General features: G+C 35.8%; 1 protein-coding gene across 1 annotated transcript in view; it reads left to right on the top strand.

The window, feature by feature from the left end:
• The window catches only part of LOC136144132 (protocadherin-9-like), a 682,777-nt gene extending 678,856 nt beyond the window's left edge, over window positions 1-3,921 (top strand). The window contains exon 4 of the mRNA XM_065901801.1: window positions 3,504-3,921. Coding sequence (XP_065757873.1) covers window positions 3,504-3,877 — 374 coding nt within the window. The 3' untranslated portion in view covers window positions 3,878-3,921. The remainder of the gene's footprint in view (window positions 1-3,503) is intronic.
• Window positions 3,922-19,942: the final 16,021 nt, after the last annotated feature.

Below are 19,942 nucleotides of genomic sequence, written 5' to 3'. Positions count from 1 at the left end.
ATATTGTCACCCCGCTTATTTAACTTATATGCAGAGTACATCTTGAGAAACACTGGGCTGGAAGAAGCACAAGCTGGAACCTAGATTGCCAGGAGAAATATGAATAATCTCAAATATGCAGATGACACCACCCTTATGGCAGAAAGTGAGGAGGAACTAAAAAGCCTCTTGATGAAAGTGAAAGAGGAGAGTAAAAATGTTGGCTTAAAGCTCAACATTCAGAAAACTAAGATCATGGCATCCGGTCTCATCACTTCATGGAAAATAGATGGGGAAACAGTGGAAGCAGTGTTAGACTTTTTTTTTGGGGGGGCCTCCAAAATCACTGCAGATGGTGATTGCAGCCATGAAATTAACAGACACTTACAGCATATTAAAAAGCAGAGACATTACTTTGCCAACAAAGGTCCATCTAGTCAAGGCTATGGTTTTTCCAGTGGTCATGTATGGATGTGAGAGTTGGACTGTGAAGAAAGCTGAGTACCAAAGAATTGATGCTTTTGAACTGTGGTGTTGGAGAAGACTCTTGAGAGTCCCTTGGACTGCAAGGAGATCCAACCAGTCCATCCTAAAGGAGATCAGTCCTGGGTGTTCGTTTGAGGGACTGATGCTGAAGCTGAAACTCCAATACTTTGGCCACCTCATGCGAAGAGTTGACTCATTGGAAAAGACCCTGATGCTGGGAGGGATTGGGGGCAGGAGGAGAAGGGGACGACAGAGGATGAGATGACTGGATGGCATCACCGATTCGATGGACATGAGTTTGAGTAAACTCCTGGAGTTGGTAATGGACAGGGCAGCCTGATGTCCTGTGATTCATGGGGTTGCAAAGAGTTGGACACGACTGAGCGACTGAACTGAACTGAACTGAACTGATCTGTGGAAATCTTCCCAGTGCATACAAGATATGAATTAACAGTTAGGGAAGCTTGCTGTGGTACATGGGAAGCAAACTGCCCCTTGATAGAGTCAGTAATTAAATGAAAACAAGCCAGCCTACAGCATTTTCTGGGCCTATGATTCTGATGGAAAGGGCACGGATTAGTTTGAACAAAATCAAAATGTGTTAGTTTTGTGGATACAGAGTCACTGAATACACCAAAGTGAACCTATAAGGGAGAAATTAGTTTGAAATTTTAAAGTGTGGGCAAAATTGAGAGGACAGAGAAAGGTTCACAGAGAAGGTTAAATTAAATATCCCAGTGATTAAGTGATCATTTAAAGTTTGTGAGAGAAATAGTTTTAAGTAATGAACTTATGTTTTAAAAAATAAAACTATTTGCTTTTGATAGGATGGGACTATGAATCACATGGGAAAGAAGTTTACTGTTATGCTAAAGAGCAGACTTCACATTTCAAAACAGACTAAAATTTCAGTAAGGGTACATTTTAAGCACTTTTTTTTTTTCCCCTTTTCACATCCAGTGTCCATTCTGATGCTGTCTGTGTATGAAAGTCAGGTATTTGCCACCAACAGTTACCTATCTCAGCAAGTATTTTTTTTTATATTAAGAATATTATTAATATTCTTAATAAAGAATATTATTAAGACAAATAGATATTAATATAAATACTCCACAATTATTGGGCATTTAAAGATATTAGTAATGCTAACTTGGATTTTAGCAGAGACCTGCATTCCAATTGTTGGCTCTTTTAGTTGTTGAGTAGGCAAACTTGCAGGCATGTTTTCTTCTACATTTCTATTCTGATTACTCTCAGCTTTTGAAAATGTTTTATTGTTCAAGCATTCTTGCCTATCTGATACTTAACCTCATTTGTAAAATCAATTCCTAATTTTCAAGCTATCACTTATCACTTGACTGTTTAATCAAGGGAAAGAAAACAGGACAACAAAAAGCCCAAGTTAACCCTTGACCATTTGACCCTTAATCATTTAACACTTACTGTTTTTCAGTACAAAACTGATTTTCTCTTTGTATGATCAGAGAATAGTTTACTTTCAAAATCATGGTTAAAATGTTTCAGAGTGCCTTCTGGTAAAAAGAGACAAAAAGAAAGAGAGAGAGAGAGAAATATCTATGATGACTTTTTTCTCTTTGAATATTACACTCTGTGTGTTCCAATTTGCAATCTAACTAGACTTTCACTCTAGTGAAATTTGGGTTATTTAATACATTTATAAATCAAGAAAATAGGTTAAGCTTGGGAGGAACCACATGGGATCTTTATTTATTTGGATTTCACAATGCTTGAAGCCAACCAGGTGTGTCTTTAGTAGCATACGTTACTTAAAATATTCTTTAAAATTATTACTTAAATAAAAAAAATGCTGCAAAGTTATTTTAATTAATTTCATATTAAGATATGTTTACATGGAAGATCATTTTGTATAACCATTCACAGTATTTATATTTAATATTATATTTCAAGTAACACTTTTTGTATTCTTGGAGTTTTTAATTAACATCTTATGGCATTGTACATAAAATTTGTAAATTTCATTATTTCTCATGAATTAATGTGAGTTTTTGTTGAAAATTAGGACATAAATCAGTAATAATACATATGTCATAGAAAAAGTTGATCTGAAATGATATGTCATGGATACATTTGTTTACCCATATCTATATATCTACTTATTTTTTGATCTGTCTATATCTCTAGATATAAAATGGCTTAAGGGAAAGAGTAATCCTTACCTCCAAAACAAGGAATTTTATTCCTTCTATGTAATTCTTAAAAGGATAGGATATTACTCAGCCATAAAAAAGAATGAATTTCAGGGTTAATGAGGTAGATGATCCTATAGCCTGTTATACAGAGTGAAGTAAGTCAGAAAGAGAAAAACAAATATAGTGTATTAATGCATATATATGGAATCTAGAAAAAGTTATTGATGAACCTATTTTCAGGGAAGGATCTAGAAAAAGGTATTGATGAATCTATTTTCAGGGAAGGAATGGAAATGCAAATCTAGAGAATGGACTAGTAGACACAGTGGTGGAGGGAGAGAGTGGGACAGATGGAGAAAGTAGCATCAACATGTATACACTATCAGATGTGAGATGGATAGCTGGTGAGAAGCTACTGTGCAGCACAGGAATTGCAGTCTGCACTCTGTGTTGGCCTGGAGGGATGGGATGGGAGAGGGCAAAGGGGAGAGAGGGGGTCTGTGTATAATTATGGCTAATTTGCATTGTTGTATGGCAGAAACCAGCACTTTTAAATTCAGTAAGGGTACATTTTAAGCACTTTTTTTTTCCCCCCCTTTTCACATCCAGTGTCCATTCTGATGCTGTCTGTGTATGAAAGTCAGGTATTTGCCACCAACAGTTACCTATCTCAGCAAGTATTTTTTTTGCAAAATTTAAAAAGTGGGAAAAAAAAAAGGATGGGGAATCATATCTATGAATTGCTTAACAATACGATTTTCATGAGAAAAAGAGATCACCAGTGCAGTTTTTCTCTAAGGATATAATTTAAAATGAAAACTCTAACCACCCTCTTTCCTTATTTTTTCTGTCTCTTGTCCTCTGCAGATGGGCCTCTGGGCCCCCGAGGATTAGCTGAAGCTACAGAGATGTGCACTCAAGAGTGCTTGGTTTTGGGTCACTCTGATAATTGCTGGATGCCTCCTGGCTTGGGCCCATATCAACACCCTAAATCTCCTCTCTCAACCTTTGCACCCCAAAAAGAATGGATCAAGAAGGACAAGCTTGTGAATGGGCACACCTTGACCAGAGCCTGGAAAGAAGAGAGCAACAGGAACCAGTTCAATGACCGTAAGCAGTATGTCTCCACTGAAGGCCATTTCAACAATGGCAGCCACATGACAGACATTCCTTTGGCAAATCTGAAGTCTTATAAGCAAGCAGGAGGTGCTATTGAGAGTCCTAAGGAGCACCAGCTCTAAAGAAAAAGGCCATATGGGACCTAAGGACTTTAATCTAAATAGACATGCTAATACCGTGTGTGTCAGAGCTTTATGTATTCAATAGATCTCTACAACGATGCCCCTTAGAGCAGGGATACCCATAATTTTGTGTTGGCACCATGGAGGATACACTGCTTTATCACATAAGAGAGAAGATAGTTCTACTAGCCATATGATCTTATTTACTAGGATTGATTAAACTTTCCAGAAGTATCTCCATTGTGCAAATATCTTTTTTTAAATTGCATTTTATTTTGACCCTGGACTGCTGCTATGAATAATAGAATATGCATTTGGAGAGTAAGGAAGTTCCATGGATTAGAGTGACTGACAGACATATCCAGTTAGAAAATTGTGTTCTTTTTGTCACTGATCTGTGCTGAGACTGCTATACTTGACATTATACTTCAAACAAAACTTAAAAAGCTAAGCATTAAACCTATTGTGCTGTTAACAACATTAGTGGACACTTGTAAGTCAATCAGTGTTAAAGTATTTGTAAATAGAAGCAAGTTATTATTAACAACTTTTGTGTACTTATATCGTTCACCTAAAAATGTTGTAGCATAATTCTGTGTTTTATGGTTGCTTCTTTCCTTTTTTTATTTGCCTCTTTGTTGTTATTTTTGTCGTTTCTTTTAGTGAGGTGTTTCTGCGTTAGTAGTCTGTCTTGACACACATTGTTCAAAAGATCTCAAATACTTGTGTTTAAAGAAAAGGTTCTGGAATCTTGCTTCTTTTATGATAACTTATGTTGCTGGAATTCTAAAAAATAAAGATAAAAAATGAAAACTTCATATATAAAAGGACTTCTGCAAAAGCTTGAAAATTCAGAACCTATTTTCTTGACATCCTTATTTGCAAAGTAGGCAAAAGCAAAATCACTTATTTAGTAGCATTAAGTGAGATACTAATGGGAAAGTGTTATCTTTCAGAAAGTGAAGTAATATCCTGTGCTTGTCACTCATGCATAATTAATATATTAAATTAGCATATATTAAAGAAAAATTAATATTCAAAATAGTTTCAATTGGGCAAATGTGTGTCTACAACTTTGTTGAAATGACAGTTTGTGTTGATCCTCATATATAATAATGTTGTTGTAACACAAGTGTTAGACCATAGCCACAAAATATTTAATGTGTTGTGCCTTCATGATGTAACAGAACATTCTCCAGGTAGGCTAGTTGGGGGAAATTAAGGGATAAATCTCTAATTATTGCTGTTTAACTGTTTGTTATCATAGTTGGTCAATGCCTGGCAGGTACCAGCATCTTGTCACTTAGGTCAAACCAACAGAGTGACAACTAATGTTAATAAGATCTCAGTTGCACGTGCAAACAAATCCAAATTCGAACATTCTTAGGAGGTTTTTGTTAAGGCATGACAGATGATTTAAACAAATAAATAGCATGCAACAAAATGTTTTTACTGAAAGAAGTGAAAGTTATCTTAATGCCACGGTTCAACATCAACTTAAAAGTTAAAAAAAATAAAATAAAATAAAAATAAAAAAATGGTTTGCTAATCTGATAGATAATTTGTTCTTACCAAAAATAAAATTACTTTGTAAATAGCAATTCACATTTTTTCCACAGTATAATGGAAAATAATGGGTAGGGGTGCATTGCTTATTGCAGTACATATTTGTCGGTTTGTGAGGGGTGTTTGATGACTTTGACAGAATAAATATCTAAACAATTATCCTTGTTACTGCTTTGCCAGTTCTACGTTATTTACAATTATTCAGCTCTTGCAATAAATGTTCTGAATTCCTGACTGTAGTGTGTCAATTCTTGTTCAAAATCCAAAATGATGATTTCTACTCTAATTGTTAGATAAATATATGTTAATAAAACTAAATTTTTAATTATAAAATTAGTTAGGGGTTTAATGCTTATGTTCTGAAAATATGGTCCAAGTTAGAGTTAAATTCTCCTAATGATCTATTAAATCATTTTCTTATGAAATTCATAAGAAAAGTTAGTTCATTTTCTAATCAAGTTTCATACAAGTTTCATCAAAGTGAAATCTCAAGTCAGAAACTGGGCAGGTAACACTAGTTAGTGAGGTGATCATCTTGTCTCTTAGTATCTTTAATAAGATTTCATGAAACAAACTCCCAAATATTTCATTTCTGGCAGTGGACTATTCAGGAATTAAGACCTTGAAACAAGGGTCAAAGCTTCATCTATATTTCTTTCAGATTAGCAAAATGGACCCAGAAACTGCCAAGGATAATAAGACACACTCACACATATGCCATGTGTTTATACTCACCACAGAGCAGCTAGATCAGAGTTTTAGAGCAAATACACAGGTCTGACTCTTCCCCTACATCTTTTGAAGAGTTTTAAAATAAGACTCAGGAGGTAGCGACATAGAGGTAAAGATATTTCTTTGGGCCAGTGGATGTATGGAGAACCTAACTCCTCTTCTCTGAATACTCCAGATTTATCCAGTACTCTGGGGTGCCAGTCTTCTTTCCTTCATGGAGCAGACCTGGCCCTAGGACACAGAGAATGAATGATTCCTGGAGATAGGTTACTCTTGAAAAAAACAGAAAAAAAAAAAAAAAAAGTCTTTGCATAGCCCCTTCCATTTTTATCAATCAGATGTCATTCCCTTCTGCCTTGCAGAGTAAAATGCAAGAAAAACCAAAATAACTATTCTTTGATATTTTCCTTCCCAAAAAGACTGGAATAGAAATGCCGTCTTCCAAACCAGATGTTTGGAAAGAAACTCCCCATACCACAATATTTCTTCTAATAATCATGGCAACACCTGCTCTTATCAAGGCATTCAGTATGCTCTGTAAATATTTAAGATAGGTAACATTGCAAACCAAATGGAAGTATTTACTCATTAACTAAATGATACATTCATAATGACTAATCTTAAATATCACCCACATTATTTTATTGTATAGATGTGGAATATTATAAATCATGTTTACCTGGAAATCAAAGCCAGTTACATTTCCTCATAGAGCACACCATATGAAATGTATAAAAAGTTTTTATCAAAAGTTCCAATGGTATATACTACACATTTTCTAAGACAGATATAGAAATAAACTTTATTAAGCTAAATATGATCTGTTTGAATGAACATTTTTACACATACACTAACAGAAAATATATATTTGAATAATGATTATTCATAATAGACAGCTGAAAAGTCATTTTGCTGCCCTGATGCTATTCAGCAAATCTTATTCCATAGAGCAGTGTTCCCTCCCCTCCACCCATCATTCCTTAGCTGAGGTAAGAAATGAAGCTGAGGCCCAGAAGCCATTCTAGTATTTATTAAACTCTCTTGGATACAAGCCAGGAATGGCTAATTATTATTAGTAAGGAGTTTTGGCAGTCAGGGATGAAAAGGATGCCTTGTCAGTTTCAATTCTAATGTGGATGCCAGGGTGTTAATTTGAAAGAGGGCAAACCAAACTGTGAAAAGGAGGAGTGGTGTTGGGATTCTAAAAATGCTTCATTGTTCTGCTTTGTTTAAATAGAGGTGAATTTCTCTCCCTAAAGGAAGCTCCTTCATTGGTTGTTTTGAAAGACATTGCTTTCAAATTCTCCCAGTGTTCTTAAAGGCAGAGTGACTCCATAGTGATCCTTTAGAAGGATGTCACAATTATCATCATTACCTCAACCATAGTTTGGCCTCAGGTCAAATAACAGGGAGGGAACAGAGCCTTGCCCTTCAAAAGAAAATCGGTTGAAAGACTTACTAAAAGTCTGTTCTGTACTTCTGCGTCTCTTCTTCTGTGGGAGAAGGGGAGGGTGGGATGTTTCAAAAGAACAGCATGTATATTATCTGTGGTGAAACAGATCACCAGCCCAGGTGGGAGGCATGAGTCAAGTGCTCGAGCCTGTTGGGCTGGGAAGATCCAGAGGAATCGGGTGGAGAGGGAGGTGGGATGGGAGACCGGGATGGGGAATTCGTGTAACTCTATGGCTGATTCATATCAATGTATGACAAAATCCACTGAAAAAAAAAAAAATAAATTAAAAAAAAAAAAAAAAGAAAGACTTACTAAGCATGGCCCCACCCATCAGGGCAAGAACCAGTTTCCCCCTCAGTTGGTTTCTCCAAAAAGGAATCTTCCATAAGCCTCTTATACTTCTCTGTTAGAGGACAGACAGGTTGAACACCACAATCAGAAAACTAAACAACCTGATCACATGGATCACAGCCTTGTCTAACTCAATGAAACCATGAGCCATGCCCTGTAGGGCCACCCAAGAGAGATGGGTCATGGTGAAGAGTTCTGACAAAACGTGGTCCACTGGAGAAGGGAACAGCAAACCAATTCAGTATTTTTTCCTTCAGGAAACCCATGAACAGTATGAAAAGGCACAAAGATAAGACACTGAAAGTTGAACTCCCCAGGTTGGTAGGTGCCCAATATGCTACTAGAGATCAGTGGAGAAATAACTCCAGAAAGAATGAAGGGATGGAGCCAAAGCAAAAGTACCAGTGGTGGATGTGACTGGTGATGGAAGTAAAGTCCGATGCTTCAAAGAGCAATATTGCATAGGAACCTGGAATGTTAGGTCCATGAATCAAGGCAAACTGGAAGTAGTCAAACAGGAGATGGCAAGGGTGAACACTGACATTTTAAGAATCAGTGAACTAAAATAGACTGGAATGGGTGAATTCAACTCAAATGACCTTTATATCTACTACTGTGGGCAAAAATCCCTTAGAAGAAATGGAGTAGCCCTCATAGTCAACAAAAGAGTCTGAAATGCAATACTTGGTTGAAATCTCAAAAACAACAAAATGATCCCTGTTCATTTCCAAGGCAAATCATTCAATACCACAGTAATCCAAGTTTATGCCCCGACCAGTAATGCTGAAGAAGCTGAAGGTGAAGGGTCAATGAAGACCTACAAGACCTTCTAGAACTAACACCCAAAAAAAAGATGTCCTTTTCATTATAGGTGGCTGGAATGAAAAAGTAGGAAGTCTAGAGATACCTGGAGTTACAGGCAAATTTGGCCTTGGAGTATAGAATGAAGCAGGGCAAAGGCTAACAGAGTTTTGCAAAGAGAACATGCTGGTCATAGCAAACACCCTCTTCCAACAATACAAGAGAAGACACTACACATGGACATCACAAGATCATCAATACCAAAATCGGATTGATTATATTCTTTGCAGCCAAAGATGGAAAAGTTCTATACAGTCAGCAAAAGTTCTATACAGTCAGCAAAAACAAGACTGGGAGATAATGAACTTCTTATTGCCAAATTCAGACTAAAATTGAAGAAAATAGGAAAAACCACTAGGCCACTCAGGAATGATCTAAATCAAATCCTTTACGATTATACAGTGGAAGTGACAATAGATTCAAGGGATTGGATCTGATAGACAGAGTGCCTAATAAATGATGGATGGAGGTCCATGACATTGTACAGGAGGCAGTGACCAATACCACCCTTGGGGAAAAAGAAATGCAAAATGGTTATCTGAGGAGGCCTTACAAATAGCTACAAAAAGAAGAGAAGCAAAAGGCTAATGAGAAAAGGAAAGATATACTCATCTGAATGTGGAGTTCCAAAGAATAGCAAGGAGAGATTTAAAAAAACAAGCAAACAAACAAACAAACAAAAAACAAAACAAACCTTCCTCAGTGATCAATGCAAAGAAATAGAGGAAAACAACAGAATGGGAAAGACTAGAGATCTCTTCAAGAAAATTAGAGATACCAAGGGAACATTTCATGCAAAAATGGGCTCGATAAAGGACAGAATAGGTATGGACCTAACAGAAGCAGAAGATATTAAGAAGAGGTGGCAAGAAAACACAGAAGATATACAAAAAAGATCTTCATGACCCAGATAACCACGATGATGTGATCACTCACCTAGAACCAAACATCCTGGAATGCAAAGTCAAGTGGCCCTTAGGAAGCAACACTTCAAATAAAGCTAGTGGAGGTGATGGAATTCCAGTTGAGCTATTTCAAATCCTAAAAGATGATGTTGTGAGGGTGCTGCACTCAATATGTCAGCAACTCAGCAGTGGCCACAGGACTGGAAAAGGTCAGTTTTCATTCCAATCCCAAAGAAAGGCAATGCCAAAGAATGCTCAAACTACCACACAATTGCACTCATCTCACAAGCTAACAAAATAATGCCCAAAATTCTCCAAGCCAGGCTTCAACAGTACATGAACCATGAACTTTCAGATGTTCAAGTTGGATTTGGAAAAGGTGGAGGAACCAGATATCAAATGGCCAACATCCGTTGGATCATTGAAAAAAGCAAGCAAATTCCAGAAAAGCATCTATTTCTGCTTGACTATGCCAAAGCGTTTGACTGTGTGGATCACAACAAACTCTGGACATTTCGTCATGAGCTGGCAATACCAGACTAACTAACCTGCCTCCTAAGAAATCTGTATGCAGGTCAAGAAGCAACAGTTAGAATTGAACCTGGAACAAAAGACTGGTTCCAAATCAGGAAGGGAGTACATCAAGGCTGTATACGGTCACCCTCCTTGTTTAATTTATATGCGGAGTATATCGTGAGAAATGTCAGACTGGATGAAGTACTAGCTGGAATCAAGATTGCCAGGTGAAATTTCAATAACTTCAGATATGCCAGTGACACCACACTTATGGCAGAAAGAGAAGAAAAACTAAAAAGCTTCTTGATGAAAGTGAAAGAGGAGAGTGAGAATACTGGCTTACAACTCAACATTCAGAAAACTAACATCATGGCATCTGGTCCCATATCTTCATGGCAAATAGATGGGGAAACAATGGAAACAGTGACAGACTTTATTTTCTTAGGCTCCAAAATCACTGCAGGTGGTGACTTCAGCCATGAAATTAAAAAACACTTGTTCCTTGGAAGAAAAGTTATGACAAACCTAGACAGCATATTAGAAAACAGAAATTACTTTGCCAACAAAGATTTGTCTAGTCAAAACTATGGTCTTTTCAGTAGTCATGTATGGATGTGAGAGTTGGACTGTAAAGAAAGCTGAGTGCCAAATAATTTATGCTTTTGAACTGTGTTGTTGGAGAAGACTCTTGAGAGCACCTTGGACAGCAAGAGATCCAACCAGTCCATCCTAAAGTAAATCAGTCTTAAATGTTCATTGGAAGGACTTTTGCTGAAGCTGAAACTCCAATACTTTGGCCACCTGATGCAAAAAACTGACTTGTTTGAAAAAACCCTAATGCTGGGAAAGATTGAAGGTGAGAGAAGAAGGGGATAACAGAGGATGAGATGGTTGGATGGTATCACTGACTCAAATAACATGAGTGTGAGTAAGATCTGGGAGTTGTCGAGAGACAGGGAAGCCAGGTGTGCTGCAGTCCATGGTATCACCAAGAGTCGGACTTGACTGACCGACTGAATTGAACTGAACTGATCACATAATTTCTCTATATATTATTTTCCTGTATCACATCTACCAGTTAAATTTTAATAAACATCAACCAGGCTTTTCACTGTTGAAAAAAAATTAGTATTAATCTCATAGTAATAAAATACTTTTATAAAATATACACTATTTAAAGCATGACTATCATAATGTTATTTCATTCACATTTAGTTCACTCAGTTTTCATTTTATATTAATGAGTATTTAAAACATATCAATTGTCCATAACCATGATGCCATTATTATCTATTTCAAATATTAAATAAGGTCTATATTTTCTACTTAAAAAATGAATCTTATTTCTTAGAACTTTTAAACAGTGCACCATGCAATGAAATGAGTTCTGCCCACATTTTTGTTATCTTAACCTATCACATTGCTCTTGAAGCTTTATACTAAAAAGTTCTTTTTAAACTGTCTTTAATCTTTTTCCTCAAATTTTCTTTTTAAAGTTCTATGGTTGTGTTCTTATTGAAATACATTCAACAAAGTTATTATTGGCCTCATTCAATGCCAGGTATTATAAAGTCCACATATTTGCAAATATTCTCAATGACAGTGACTTTTCAAATAATATTACAGTACTATTTATATTTAATCATGTGTTTTCTGGATCTTTACAGTTCTTTTTCAAGAACTTTTAAAATTATATTTTATTTTATTGAAATGTAATTGACATGTAACACTGTATTATTTCAGGTATATGATACAATGATTCAACATTGGTATATTCTGAAAATTGATCACCACCATAAAAATAGTTAACAACCATCACCACCCATAGTTACAGTTTTTTTCCTTCTGATGAGAACGTTTAGGATTTACTCTCTTATCAAATTTTAAATATGTAATATCATTATCATTATTATATTATTATTAGCTATGGTCACTATGCTGCATATTATATTATTGGTCATTCTATTGAGAACTTTCTTTTTACTTTCAAATTCATAATTAGTTTGGGATCATTGGCATAATCCTGAATAATGATATTCAATAAAAATAATACTTACCTTGGATCTTTAACACAGTCAAGACTTCCTGCAGGGTTAGGTGTTTCTAAGTAAAATTATAGGTGACTCAGTCAAATTTTGGTTTTATATTTAATGACATTACATCTATTTTCTTTTGACTGGTCACATAGCAGTTGGAGTCCATATTATTTTAAATGTGGGGTGCTTTTTTTCTACAGAAGGAAAAAATCATGAAAATATTTAAGGTAACTTTACATTCATATGCCATTAAATTCACACTCCCCAAGACATCTACAGTGTCAGTATAACTGAAAATTTGGGTTTGGTGGTGGGGCACTGACATTTTAAATCATAGACGCACAATTGAACACTCCTTCCTCCTGAAAACATTTATTTTCTTGGCTCCCTGGAAATCACAACCCTTTGATTTTCTCCTACCTCACTAGCCAGTCCTCAGATCTTCCTTCTTTTTTAGTATAAGTGTTTACAGCTATAAGTTTTGCTCTGAGTACAGTTGTCCCTTCATTATATCAGTTTTGGTATGTTGGAGTTTCATTTTCACTCATCCCTAACTGTTTTCTTGTTTCTCTGGTGATTTCTTCTTTGACTCATTGGTTGTTTGAGAGTGTCTCATTTAATTTTCACATATTTGTGAATTTTCCAGATTTCTTTCTATTATTACTAGAAAATTTCACTCCAGTGTGGTCATAAAAAACCCTTTCATGATTTCACAGTTTAAGTCTTTTTTGTCACTTAACATATCTGACCATCCCATTCTAAAATTGAAATTACTGCCTTAGCACTCCTAATACCATTTACAACCTGCTCTATCTTTTCCCCTATGGCACTGACCACCTTCTAACATAGCTATAATTTACTTATTTACCAATGTTTATCATTCAGTGTCTGTCAACCCGTCTAGAAGATAAGCTCCATAAAGGCAAATTTTTTTGACTCTTTTGTTCACTGATGTATCCACAGCTCTTAGGATGGAGTCTGGAAGCAAGCAGAAGCTCCACATATATTTGATAAGTAAATGGAGGAATGAGCTATTACCTCATCTCTCAGCCTCTTTCATTTCTACAGCTTCTATACATGTATTAAGGAGAAGATCTTCCTGGTCAACAGTCCATTTTCACATTGATAACAAGGTCCTCAGTGAATATTAACTAGGATCCATTTAGATTATGTGGTTAGGAAACTGTAGCAAAATGGAATACATTTTGTGGAAACTTGAAACACTCTGCTTTCCACATTTTTTACTCTCCTATTCCCTTCTATCTGTGTATTAGAATTTGTCTATTTCCCCCAGGTGAACACTGAAATTTTTAGCAATATGTTTCAAGTACAAAATTATGTTTCTAGGAATTTGGAAGAAAATTCTTATGAAGCAAATAATTTTCACTTTAACAAATCTTTTTCATTTTTCATGGAAACCATTTTCCTTTCTGTCCTCCTTGAAGTCTTTACACTCCATTCACTGTGGTATGTGGTCACTGCCTTTATGGGTATTATTTCCTCTTTGGCACCTCATAACTTGCAATTCCCAGCAAACCTCACTTGTGCTCTGCTGCATTCTCTGTACATGGCCTACCCCAGCACTGTCCACTCTACCAAAAATGTGCTTTTTTATGGCCATCAGACATACTGATAAGACTAAGGTGGTAGTAGTTATCATTTTAAAAGCATTTCTCATTCCTACCAGAAACAAGGTTTGAACTTTTTTTTTCCCTTCTCCAAAATTCATACATCACAGCAAAATAAAATTACAAAAAATAACAAAAAATTGAGACAAAGGGATTGTGTGTGTCTGTGTTTATAAAAATTAATTTCACTAATTCTGCATACTTTCCAGGAATGGGACATATATTTGTTTATCTCTAAGATTATTGGAAGTGAAAGCAAGATAAGCAAAAAAGAACTGTTTATCATTAACACGAGTAAAATATATATTTAAATTTTTGTGGATCACATTCTATCTTTTTATTTTCTCCAAGTCTGACACCCAATGGACCATTAGAAATATTTTTGAGCAGGCTTATTTCTTCAATATTTAACACTGTAAATCATAGTTTGTGTAAATCATGAATATAGCCATATAAACTATATGAAATTTGATGGAAAATATACTTTTATCCTTCACTTTTAATAATATTTTAAAATGTTTATACATTTAAAGCAATCTTTTCCTACCCTTTGGAAAACATTAAAATAATGTCATCTCTGCCGGTTCCCCAGAACATTCACATGATTGAGTTCCCCATCACCACTTCCCTTAGGAAAGTCTAGCATTTCAAAAGAAGAGTATTATTTCCTAGGTTGCCATAGCCAAAAGGTTCTTTTGTGTTTTTTTTTTTTTTTTCCCTAGACTTAGTCCTGCCTCAGATTATCAATGTAATGATAGAAATGTCTTGAGTGAGATTTTAATGAATGAAGTTGCTCAGTTGTGTCTGACTCTGCAGTGCCATGAACTGCCAGGCTCCTCTGTCCATGGAACTCTCCAGGCCAGAATATTGGAGTGAATAGCCATTCCCTTCTCCAGGGAATCTTTCCAATCCAGTGATGGAACCCAGGTTTCTCACACTGAAGGCTCTTTCTCTACCACCTGAGCCACCAGTGAAGCCCAAGAAGACCATGATTCTTATAAAATAAAACATATCCATCCTCAATAACATGCTCTCATTTTCCCCTTGTCTGACACATGCCTCATAAAATTCAGTTCAGGTTCTAAATAACCACCGACTCTGGATATGGCAAAGGTTACAAAAGATTGTTAAAACCTTTCCTGCTCAATATATAAGGGTGAGATGACATTTCGTTAAGCCCCATGATATGCCAGTTGATGTATAGTAATTTTTAAAAATTGGGTCTTACTTACTTTTGGTTGAGATTGTCCCAGCAGCACTGAAAATAAGGTAAACTTTACCCGGAACCCAGCGATCTTTAGAGTAATGATCAGCGAGCCCTGGTATATACATCGTGATAGTCAGTTCAGTTCAGTTGCACAGTTGTGTCTGACTCTTTGCAACCCCATGAACTGCAGCATGCCAAGCGGAAGTTGGTCATGCCCATCACCAACTCCCAGCTTGCTCAAACTCATGCCCATCTAGTTGGTGATGCCATCCAACCGTCTCATACTCTGTTGTCCCCTTCTCCTTCTGTCTTCAGCCTTTCCCAGCATCAGGGTCTTTTCCAAGCAGTCAGTATTTTGCATCAGATGGCCAAGATACTGGAGTTTCAGCTTCAGCATCAGTCTTTCCAATGAATATTCAGGACTGATTTTCTTTAGGATTGACTGGTTGGATCTCCTTGCGGTCCAAGGGACTGCAAGAATCCTCTCCAACACCACAGTTCAAAAGCATCAATTTTTTGGTGCTCAGCTTTCTTTATAGTCCAGCTCTCACATCCATACATTACTACTAGAAAAACCATAGCTTTGACTGGATGGACATTTGTTGGCAAAGTACTGTCTCTGCTTTTTAATATGCTGCCTAAGTTGGTCATAGCTTTTCTTCCGAAGAGTAAGGGGCCATGTTCAGTATATCTTTAATCCAATTTTCTTTTGATGGGTGGGGCTGCGTTCCCTCCCAGTTGTTTGACTTGAGAGCAAACAATGTTGAAGGTAATGAAAATAATGGTGACCTCCTTCAAAATGTCCAATGCATGCACGTCCCCATTCAGTGCCCCTGACCCTGCAACAAGTCACCGCCAACCCATGCCTCCACTGGAGACTCCTGGACACTCACAGACCAGTCTGGGTCAGTCTCTTTTGGGGTCACTGCACACATCATGACACTGAATATAATTTCCTAGGGAAATCTATCTAGTCTACACAATCATCAGAATAAAATTCAAATATGGGGGATACATGCTGTCCTTTGTTTTCCTGCTGCATATAGCTATTGTTCAATAAAATTGTCTTATTTATTCATTAGCAATTATAATTGCATAAGGATTTACATTCTTTTAATTTTTATTTAACTTTCTCATGTATTTTGTTTTTAAAACATTTTTTAACTTTGTATTACATTTTTACAGAAGAGGAAACTGAAGTAGAGGGAGTTCAGATAAGTCTACACTAGGTCAGCTAGTGACCAAGCAACAGTACCTGTCCCCTGTCTGACCATACAGTCTGTGCTGTCACACACCAGGCAATACTACCTCCTTATGAAACATGCAGACACTTTTTGGTTCTGGGACTGGATGATAAATTGCCATTTTCTTTTTTTAAACAACAGCAATAAATTGATTTTTTAAATTGTTCTGAAATGAATTTCTCCCTTCCATTTAGAGTTTGGTTTACCCACTGGATAATATAATTATGCTGGCTTAAATATTTCATCTATTAAACGTGTAACAATTATGTTCTTCAGACTTGGGATAGAATAATTCAGTCTAAAATGGAACACAAGTTTAGAGGGACTAGAGCCGAAACAATGTTCTTGGGAAGTCAGGTTAAAGTCCCTTCTGCTGAATAAAAGTGCTGAATGCTTTTCATATGCCCCAGATGTATCTATTCACAGCTCACACCTTTATACACATAGCACTTGCCTTCTGTTCCCCACTTGGAAAATCAGGTAAGGAACAAAGTGAGCCTCACATTATGCTTCTATTGCCAATAAATAGGGCATTAAAATGAGACTAAAATCTGTCTGACAATTAACTTTAGCAAGTCTATTTTCTTCTCGTCATGGAAATGCAGCTCCCATTGACATCAAAGGGAGCTACATGCTGAAACAGGGAAGAGAATGGACTCCCCAAGCACCATGGAGAAAGCTATATGTTAAGCTCCAAAGCATAAATACCCTCTCTTTCTGCATCACTAATTTCAATCAACTGCTCTTAAATATACATTTTGGTTTATTGCCCAAATGGATAAGTACTTCTTTATTTGCCAAACAAGAATCCCAAATTACAGATATGAAAATAATTTACTTATGATGCCAAGGTCACGCCATGCAGTAGTACTCCATTAGTCTTCTCTTTCCTCTGGGAAAGGCTAAGAATAGGTTTTAAACATAATTTCTACAGTTCACAATCTTATACTATACTCTTTTTATAATACAGTGTGATAACAAGTGATATAAAATATTAAATATAAATATTCAATTAATAATATTTTAATAATATCACTCAACAACCCATTGCTCCATTAAGTCACTTGCTTAGGTAACTTTTCCTTTCTCTTCTATATTTTGATCTTTAATTTTTTGTCACGACACAATTGATGATATACCTCATTGAACATCAGGTGCATAGGAAATACCTGTCTCTTTATGCATACTCAGTAATCAGTATGAGAAAACTAACTGTATTAAACTTCTTGAGAAAGAATACATGTATGCACACTTCCTTTAAAAATGTTAACCTGAAAGTCTTTGCATTTTTTGACACTTATAGATAAGTATTAGATAGATAGAAATATAGATATAAATATATATAGTTATATAGACAGTCATATTTTATTTCTAGTATTTATTACTAATAGCTCATATGGCATTCTTTGTATTAATTTGGTATTACTTATATAATGCCAGAATTCTAAGCAAAGAAGTTCACCTAGCACAAATGACCATTTCCTAGTGGGATGACTTTCAACTATCTAGTGGAGATGAAATATCACTAGAGAAGAGATTGCTTCAGTTAGGGGCTCATGAATTAAGTTAAACTTAAACAGTAGAAAATTAAATACTTGCCTTCAGCAATATTACTGGCAGTGAGGTTACTTATAATATTTCAATATTTATTAAAATTAATAATGAAATAAGAATAAGGATATTTGACATAAATTCTATTTAGGGTGAAAAATTTAAGGGAAATAATGATACTGCATCTCATCAAATTGAGAAATTTAATTTTACAGAATAAACCTGGCATAAGTAATTGACACAATCATCTTTTAATGAAGTAAAATTGAGATAATAATATTCACTTCACAGGCTTATTGTGAATATTGAATGGGGTAGTTCATTTTTAGAGCTTAGAGTGGTACCTGAAATACAATAAATGCTTCATAAATGCATTTATTATTGTTAGTAGTAGTAATAGTAGAAATTCATTCAAAATATTTTCTAATCACAAAGTATACTTTAATACATTTAAAATATATTAATTACACAGATTATCAAAAGCACAATCCTCATTAGACCTTCTTGTACTATACTATACTAGCTGTTATATTCAATGAACTTCCCTCTACTCTTGAGAAAAGTTTGCCCCTTACAGAGAGCAGAGATGCTGTTAGTCAAGAATTCTCTCAACTACCAAAACAGGTAGAAACTTAACTATGTCTCCTCACTTTTCTTCCTTCTCTTCTGTTAAAATTCTTTGCCTTTTCTGAATCTGTATCTTTCAACTATTTCAGGCATATTCTATAATTATTTGACTGTCATTACATAGTTCAACTTGCACAAATTCAAACACTTACAGAAGCTAGTTTAGTATGGAGAAATAAGAGCTGGAAATTGTACTTTCTTTCTTTGAAAGAGATAGTGGTAGCTATTTGGCCATAATAGCCATTTCCATCAGATTAATGGACTCAATATTTGCCAAATCTTCTAAATTCTCAAGGGAGGTCTGAATTCTATAATACCATGGGAAATTTCTCTCTAGAATTCATTATGGGCTTCTAAACAAATAATAATAATAACAATAACAATAATAAAAACAAGTCAGTGGACAACAGGGTATCATATTTGCTAACAACTCAGATTCTCTCTTCTGTTTTCTGAAAATTCAGTCTTTTTTTTTTTTTAACTTGGTCACAAGCTTATGCTTTTTCATAACATTTTATAATGGTCAAGGGTGTCTAATTTAAAACAAAAGAACAATGAATAGAACAACTTTCTTGCATTTACTTTTTCTACTGCCTCATCTGTTTTATTCACTTCATGATCTTCTTGAAAGTGTACCAATACATGAACACCTCAGTCTCTTTTCCACCTTTAACCACTCCAAATCTCTCCTGCCCCAATTTTCTCTCAGGCTTTACTTCATCAGTCTCTTAACAGCATTTCACATCTTTTTAGAGGACTCTACTCTTTTATTTTTTGAAACAAAGATCTCTGTTGACTTTTTCCCTGTATCCTCAGGGCATGTTTTCTTAACATTCTATGCATTACTCCTTCCTTTCTCCAAATTTGAGCGTTAGTTTTCCCAAAGTTTCTGTCTTCTCTCACCCTGCATATTCTAGGTGACCTCATTCATCCCAGTGTCCTAAATCTACAGATATAGTTCAGCTTTTTCTCCTACATACCATATCGACATAAACAACTGGCCAATGGAATATCCCAGAAATTTCTCAAACTCAATTCTCATAGTTCAGAAGTCAGAGCTCGAGTTTGCAGGGTACGTCTGCATTTAGTAATAAAGAAAAAACCAGAATTCATGTGTGCCTGGGCACCAGAGCTGCTATGGGTGTCAGGAAAACCCTCACAGGGGATGGGTGGAAGGAGGCCAGGACAGTGATCCTCTAGCAATTGAGAGGGACTGTGGCAGCCTGTTCCACTAAACCAATAAAAGCCACAATAGCCACTAAACCACTAAGCCATTGAGGGCACTGAGGAGTTAATTGGTGCCGAGCAAATCTGGGTCAGTGCTTTAATTGAAGCTGATACAGGTGCCATGGAGGTGTTCATAAGCTCTAACATAAACTTATCTGCTC

The sequence above is a fragment of the Muntiacus reevesi genome, chromosome 11 (genome assembly GCF_963930625.1).
Source record: "Muntiacus reevesi chromosome 11, mMunRee1.1, whole genome shotgun sequence".
NCBI lineage: Eukaryota > Metazoa > Chordata > Mammalia > Artiodactyla > Cervidae > Muntiacus > Muntiacus reevesi.
Note: the sequence above shows the minus strand (reverse complement) of the source record. Positions and strands in the feature narration are given on the sequence as shown.